General features: G+C 44.2%; 1 protein-coding gene across 1 annotated transcript; it reads right to left on the bottom strand.

The window, feature by feature from the left end:
• Positions 1-1,939: 1,939 nt before the first annotated feature.
• LOC123434852 (plant UBX domain-containing protein 10) lies at positions 1,940-7,135 on the bottom strand. The gene is made up of 4 exons (XM_045115538.1): positions 6,169-7,135; positions 3,173-3,343; positions 2,744-2,947; positions 1,940-2,353 (listed from the first exon to the last, which is right to left on the bottom strand). Exons 1-4 carry the CDS (start codon positions 6,952-6,954, stop codon positions 2,123-2,125), a joined length of 1,392 nt encoding a protein of 463 aa, XP_044971473.1. The 5' UTR covers positions 6,955-7,135; the 3' UTR covers positions 1,940-2,122.
• Positions 7,136-8,020: the final 885 nt, after the last annotated feature.

Here is an 8,020-nt window from a genome sequence, read left to right on the forward strand (position 1 = left end):
CGATCTCTAGACGTAGAGAAAGATCCGTTCAGACTGAGGGGTGATGGAGAAGAAGTGTTGGGACCTGAAGTTCCATACCTCAGTGTTGTTGGAGCGCTTATGTATCTTGCAAATTGCACAAGACCTGATATTGCATCTCTTGAATCGGGTCCTTACCCTTGCGGTCGGACTTGTGGGAGCGCTTGACGAACTCGCGGAGGGGGTCCACGACGAAGTCGATGGCGTCCATGGTTGGCGGGCGCTGGCGAGCGAGATCTCGGAGCCGCCGCCGACGTTCAGTTTTTTACGGATAATGAAGGTTGTGAGGGACGGGGAGGAGGGGATCGTGGGGGTGACTTTTTTCGCGTGAAATCATAAGAGGCAGGCGGGAGTAGCGATGGTCTTGCACAGGGTCGCACGATGGGATGTCGAACCTTCACGGCGACAGATTCTCCTTTAATAGTATAGATCTACTTGCTAGACACAGCGCAGCTCCCACCAAACGACATTGGTCTGGAGTGAAGAATATCTTTCGATATCTCCAAGGCACAAAGGATCTTGGCCTATTTTTCCAGTTTCAGAGCAATCTGGACTCTGATATGATTGGATATACAGATGCCGGTTATTTGCCTGATCCCCATAATGTCATATCTCAAACCGGTTTTGTGTTCCTACATGATGGTACACATATATCATGGAAGTCTTCAAAACAGACCCTAGTGGCTACATCTACCAATCATTCTGAAATAATTTCATTATTTGAAGCATCATGTGAATGTGTATGGCTTCCTAGAATGGTAAACCACATACAACAATCATGTGGAATTGATTCGATAGAATCACCCACCATTATCTATAAGAATAATGCGGCATGTGTTGCACAGATGCAAACAGGATACATCAAAAGTAATATCACTAAGCATATTTCTTCTAAATGGTTTTCCCCCACAATCTTCAGAAAAGCGGGGAAATAAGCATTTTCCAAGTCAAATCATGCGACAACCTTGCTGATTTATTTACTAAGTCTCTACCAAACTCAACATTCCAAAAATATGTTCATGAAATTGGTATGCGACGACTTAGAGACTTACATGCAACAAGGGGAATCTCTTCTTCAGATATCCTTGTTCAATAACATCACATTATGCTATCTGTGTGAGTTTATGTTTCAGGTTCTCATCAAGTTTTCACGAAAAAAAATTTAAAGGAGAATCTTTACAAGATGATAGCTGAAGAATCTTTTCAAGATGATAGCCCTACCTGGATGACCATGAGACGATTCTACATGATCAAGATTAATTAACAAATGTAGTTAAAGGAATCTTCCCTTTCCCAACCGCCATGCGGTTGCCCCCCACACGGACGGATCCGCCTCCCCACACGGACGGATCCCTTCTGGAACCGACGCATGTCCAGAGCATCATGTCTTTTATAAAACGGCATATGTAAACATCACAAAATTAACAAGATTACTTTCGTTTACAACAAGAACAACCTTTTAGAGCAGCACGAGTTTTTTTACTTAAGCGTGGGATGCAAAAAAAAAAAACTGTCCATAAAGATTTACATGCAAATAAAAACATGAATGGGTTGTACAAAAATAAGAATTTGTTTACACTCTAGATGAACTATTCATGCAGTCTTGATCACTGGGGCAGCAAAACTGTTTAATAGTCTTCATCACTGGAGTTTGTACGAAAGCACAAGTGTGAAAACTTTCAACCGTTCAACCTCTCTGGCACAGATCAGCAAAATTACTGACCAAAAACACAAATTTCATCGCTTGATTTCTGGCATGTTTTTCACAAGGCTTCTTGTAAGGTTAACACTTAAACACCATGTATTTACATGATACAGTACAACAATAATTGAGATTCAATAACACAACCACAGAAACATACTCCCTCCGTATAGTGTCATTTTGATAGGGAGAACAAATATGAGACATTGCAGCAGTCAATTGATCCGGCAGAAGGTGAATTTATTTAACGAATGATAACCACAAGAGCAGCATTTCGACAAAAGTCAAGTCTAAGTATATTGCCATACAGCTGGAAGTTCCCCACTGTTTGTCAAATAGAGTAAAAAAGGAGCACCTATACTTGCAAGTTTCAGTACATATAACTTGGAAAATTGGGGACATTCATTGTTCTATCTCGATAAATAGGCTTGCTTGTGGGTGCAAACCTGCTTCCACGAGCGTTTGGGAGTTCTTTTCGGGACCGTATGTTACCCGCGGAAAATTAGAAACTAGGCTGTACTTCTCCGCTTTCAAGCAATCCAAAGAATCAACATAGTCATATATGGAGGTAATGGTGGCGGAACTGTGGAATCTCCTTTCTTTGCGCTCTCCAGTTGGAAATCTTATAAGAACCTGCAGAATTGTGAGCATGGCTCGGAGTTAGTTCAAAGACCTGTGATAAAATTATGACGCCACTACTACTACTATCAAGTAACAACATATAACTCATGTTCAGATAATGCAGGTCGTGTATACATAGATAATATCAAAATGAGGAACGATGTGTCCCTATCTAGCCCCTTAGAAAGTTACTAAAGTTGTACCAAGTGAGCGATAATTAATATGGATAGGGGGGTAACAAATTAGGAAGACAAATGCAGCATAAGGTACTACACTGATATTTGGTGATCAATAAAAGAAGAAAAATGCTTGAAAAGCAGAAAGATGTGGTTCTGCTCCTGTTATACTAGAGTAAGAATTGGCAAAAGGTTGTTGATAACGTGCAAAGAGCGTTAAACATACCCGAGTAACGTCAGGCCCTTTCTCAGGCTCAGCGCCAAGAGCCATTGCCTTCTCTTGACGTCTCCTTGCAAGAGCGGCTTCCTTTTCAGCTGCTTCTTGGACTGCCCTGGCTTGTGCTTCCTCGTCTTCTATACGCTTCCTCTCAGCCTCCGCAGCCTCTCTTTCAAGTATTTCTTGTTCCTCTCTCCTTTGGCGTTCCCTGGCCTGGTCATAATTGCGTGATTAAATAAGTGCTATCATCAAAACACCTTAAACAATGAACTTACAAATGTGATCCTTATGAAGGCATGGTGCCTTTTACAGAAGAAAAACCAAGGAGTTATTACAACATCTGACCTACCTTCCTTTCTTACCATTAGACAGGGATGGATACTCTTTTATAACCAAAGCACAAACAATAAAAACTATAGAAGGATCCATAAATCATACCTGATCAGCTTCAAGGGCAGCTCTGTAAGCAGCATCTTGTTCCTCACGCAAACGTTGATTGTTTAGTCTTTCTTCAGCTTCAATCCTGGCAGCAACAAGGGACGCAGTGCACTCTTCAACAACTCTTTGAAGAATTGTTATCATCTCTTCAGGTGATTTGGGCCCCTCAACCTTTGGAAGATCAAAAGAAAATGCATGAGCAAAACTGACCAACTGTACAAAGTGTTCAAGAAGCAATCAAACAACAGTCTGACGCTTTAATAGGTCAAATATAAGAAACATAGCAGCCAGTTCTGAATCCAAACGACCAACATTCTTCACTAGATGCATCATTTCACTTTACTATCAGGTTAAGAAAGCAATCAATCAACAATCTCAGGATCTCGTGGCGCTATCACACGTGATGTACAAAGGCAGGCAAGGAAAAGAGTAAAAATATACCACAACATTTCACTCTGGAATCCCATGTTACACGGATACGGCCAAAAATCAGCATATCAGCGGTTGGATACGTCCAGATACGGGGATACGCCCAGATACCCCTTGAAACGTGTCAGGTCATTTTTCCATTTACCAAAACGATTAAAATAAGTCAGATATGGTGGAGATACCTGCGGATACACATGGGATACCGAGGAAACCTAACACTCTACGTACAAAAGCGCTCGCAGAGCGCAGCAGGCACTATTCTCCCCTCGATGCGCCACCGACGCCAGGCCCCGGCTGAGCACCACCACCTCCTCCCTACCTGCACCGGCGACAAAAGCCAACAAGCTACCGCTGCTCAACGCCACCCTAGAGGAGACGAGCAGTCATTGGCTGCCGCTGCTCCTGCCATCCTGCACTCTCATCCCAGATCTGAGCGCTGCCGGTACCACACACCTCCCTCTGTGCCGGAGTTAGAGCATCACCATCCACCTGCTCCATCTCACCCAGCCACCCAGGTGTGATTCCACTTCCCCCTCTCCCTTCTCCCTACTCCGCTTCTCATGAGTAGCTGCCTCTGCTCACTTCTGTGCTGCAGAGGGCATGGGATTTTACCAGGGCAATGGGTGATGGGATTTTACTAGTGCAGTAGTACCTTGTTGGGCTACCTGGGCTGAGTGGGCTAGTGTGCTTGGTGGGCTTAGAAACAATGGGGTTTTCTTGCCAAAATAAAAAACTTGAGGAACAAGCAACATCATAACAATTATCAATAAAAGGTTACCCCTGAACTGTCGTTTCTCTCATTCCCATGTGCAAATAATCAATATCTATATTTTAAATATTTATTAGCCGTATCTGCATACTTGAAAATTTGCCATATCACAGTATTGTGGCACCCGTATCACCGTATCCACGCAACTTAGCTGGAATCATGCATTTTAAAATAGAAGAACAAAGCATACTAGTACTAACAACCACTTTAGCATCACCCATGAGTAGACACTGCATAATCAGATCAGACAGTTAAATTACTCTATGATCATGCATGACTTCTATGTACTACAATGAGAATAGAGACGATGTATATACCAAATTTTAAGAAAGTCATAATGCACATATTTCGAGCAGCAGCTTATAATATAACCAACGACTGACAAGTGAAATTTCCTGATTTTTGTTTTGTCATCTACACACACAGCCATCTAGAAGAGAATGCATTAATTGCTAGTAGTAATTGGACATAATCACATAATCAGATGCAGTACACGTGAGCATTTAATTATTTACATGAAGGACATGTGAATGGTGTGCAAGTCGTGATGTTTGCAAGTGAAATGAGGTGAGATCCTGGACTATGGGATACTAATTAGAACTTTATTCTTTCAAAGAACAATTTAGTTAAGAAAACCTGCAGTAACCTTTTCTTGATTTTTATGGTGAGTCCTGGGATATGGATTGATAAAAATATCTTGGGGAGAAACAAAGCAAAATCCCATATCTTCACAAATAAGTCTCATAACTGCAGCATCTCGTTTGAATCTTGCAAAGAAGCATTACCAAACTAAGTTTCCAATATCATGAGCAGTTTTTGGTCAAGTTCATTAGAGCAGATCGAAATTCAAGTATAAAGGTGTATAGAGGAATCGTGTAAACCGGGTATAAAAAGCAAAAAAGAACTCTTAAAATTCCAGAAAAGGAGGTTAACAGGAATGGGAAATGACAGGTTTAGTTGTTCGGTATAGGACTACAAGATCTGAAGATATTCAGGATCAGGAATGTGTAATCCCAATTCCCAAGGGAGAACATTTCAATTGTTTGGGACTGGAATTGAAAACTGGGTATAAAAAACAAAAAAGAACTCCTAAAATTCCAATTGATGTATTGCAGTAAAACAAGTGAATGGTAATAATTACTAAAACTGCACTATTCAATCTTACCACTCAACTCAACTTCAAACTCCAATGCCGATAACAAATACAGACAATTAAACAATAGAGGAGGGTTGATAAAAATAATTTGTGAAAGATATCATGCACTTTTGTTTTTGATTACTTTATAGTGTTCACACATACATCACAAACAGTGTAGGATAAAAGATTTTCTATATGACAGCACATATACATGTCCAAGACAACTAATAAACTCAATAAGTAATGCAGTTATATTCTGAAGGCAGGGCAATCTTACTATAACCAGCTATTAGTCTATCGGCACAAGGGCATAGCAATAGGCTTAACTAACTCACATGGCACAGGTCTGTAACTATTGTTCTAAGCTACTGCATGAACACATCATAATGAATCAAACATCGTAATTAAAGAAGCGCAAACTCATTTTACATAGCCCCAGCAAGTAACCCACATACTCAGCTAAGCTTATCTAATTGCAAGTAACCCACATACTCAGCTAAGCTTATCTATAATGCGAAGTTATATCGATCTCCACACAAACACCTGCACTATAATCGATGTGCTAATTATAACATAACAAACCCTGAAACCCAGAATCCAAGCAGCACAGGAACTGGATCTTAGAAGGAAAAAATAATGATGAGCACACCAACACCATACCTGCTGCAACAGCACGATTCTCTGGTTCGTAGATGCCATGACTAGCGCACAAAAGGGGAAGCGTGATGCATTCAGACTGTTGCTCATCTTGAACCCTTCAGTCCTCCTGATGCTACCACCCCATGCAACGAAGTTCTCATCTATGAAGGCGGCCACCGGCTCGGAGCAGAGGCAGCCACCGCAGAATGCCGGGGTGGCCGGGTGGTCAGGGGAGTGGAGGTACACGAAGAGAAGCTTGTACTCACGCTGCGCACGCTGCAGCGCGTCAGAAAATCCCTCAGCGACGAAGCGCGGGCCACGGCCAGCCCCAAACTCGTGCTCGAACTCGGCCAGGAAGCCAACCGCCTCCGCGGCGGACGGGGGCAGCTCAAGCAAGCGGTCAGCGCCGCCCTGCGCGAGGCCGAGGAGGGAGAGGGATCGGGACAGCACGCCGCTCGCGACCCAGACACCGAGGCGGATGGAACCGGTGACGAGGCCGACCCCACCGGAGACCACGTAGAAAGGGAGGGTCACTAGCCTCCACGCGATCCCCGGCTGCTGCCGCTGCTGCTGCTGCTGAGGGGCCGGCGCAGGGGGCTGATAGGCGATAGAATCGGACTCCAGCGGAGGCGGGGGCGGCGGGGCGTAAGTGGACGGCTCGGGCGAGGAGGGGTCGCCGGTCATGGAGGAGACGGCGAGCTGGAGGTCCCAGTTGTTGGCGGCGAGAATCTGGGAGCAGAGGTCAGGGTCGGGGATGCCTGTGACGGCCTGGAAGTATGCAACCTTGTCGTCGACGGTCTCGGCCATGGCGGCCGGCTGCGTGGTGGGGGTGGGGTAGAGCTAGGGTTTGGAGATTTGGGGGCGGTTAGGTGGTTGGGACTAGAGAGGAAGAGGAGATGCGAAGAGTAGTCTCAACTCTCGAGTTGGATTGGTCGCGAGAGCGAGCAAAGAGACGACTCGGTGGTGACGTGACGTCTCCTCTTCCTTCACGGAACGGAACGGAATGCTGCGCTCATCGCTTCTCTAGTAAGCATACGGCGTAACGTATTGTGATTTATGAAATTTTCTGTTGAATTTGCTGAGTTTTTTTTAAATATATTAATATCAGGAATATCTATACCTCTATATATACCTATACCTACCTAATAATAATGCGGCTATTGCTTCCGTCGGAAAACCCATCACGGCATTTTATAAAAAAAAAATGTAATTTTTGTTATTCAACCCGCGCTCCATCATTTATCTGCAACGCAAAAGGAAAAAACGATTCGCTGCAAAAAATTATACCCGTACGCATCGCCTTCTCCCGTCGACCCTGGGCCACCCTGGCCTATGCCCAGGTCGCCGCCACACCACTCGCCGCCACGGCCGACCTCAACCGCCACCGCTGTCGATCTCAACCCACCCGCCTCCACGGCTGGACCTCTCCCCGCTCACTGCCTCCGTTGCGGCGCTCGAGCGCATCGCGTTGACCCTGGTCCACCCTGGTCTGTGCCCATGTCGCTGCCACATCACTCGTCGTCGCGGCTGTTAGAGCATATATCTCCATATGTGGTTTTGGTAATTGATGACAATTCATATGGGCTAATGGTTGCCTTAAGTTATATTTATAGGATTTGTTCATAGGCACTTCTTGAAGTCCATATGTTGGGTTTAAGGAGTTTATATGATGACCAAGATGGTATTTAAGGTATTATCCAAAGAATGGTCATAGAGACACTAGGTTGATCAAGATCTCAGACAAAGAGTAAATCAAGATGATCAACACACAAAGCGTATAAGATGTACCGAGAGGGATCAAGTGATCCCATGGTATGGTAAGCATTGTCCATTACGTGTTTGTGTACTAACCCATGGTCTTTGTGAGAGTCCT

Source organism: Hordeum vulgare, chromosome 1H, assembly GCF_904849725.1.
Source record: "Hordeum vulgare subsp. vulgare chromosome 1H, MorexV3_pseudomolecules_assembly, whole genome shotgun sequence".
Taxonomy (NCBI): Eukaryota; Viridiplantae; Streptophyta; class Magnoliopsida; order Poales; family Poaceae; genus Hordeum; species Hordeum vulgare.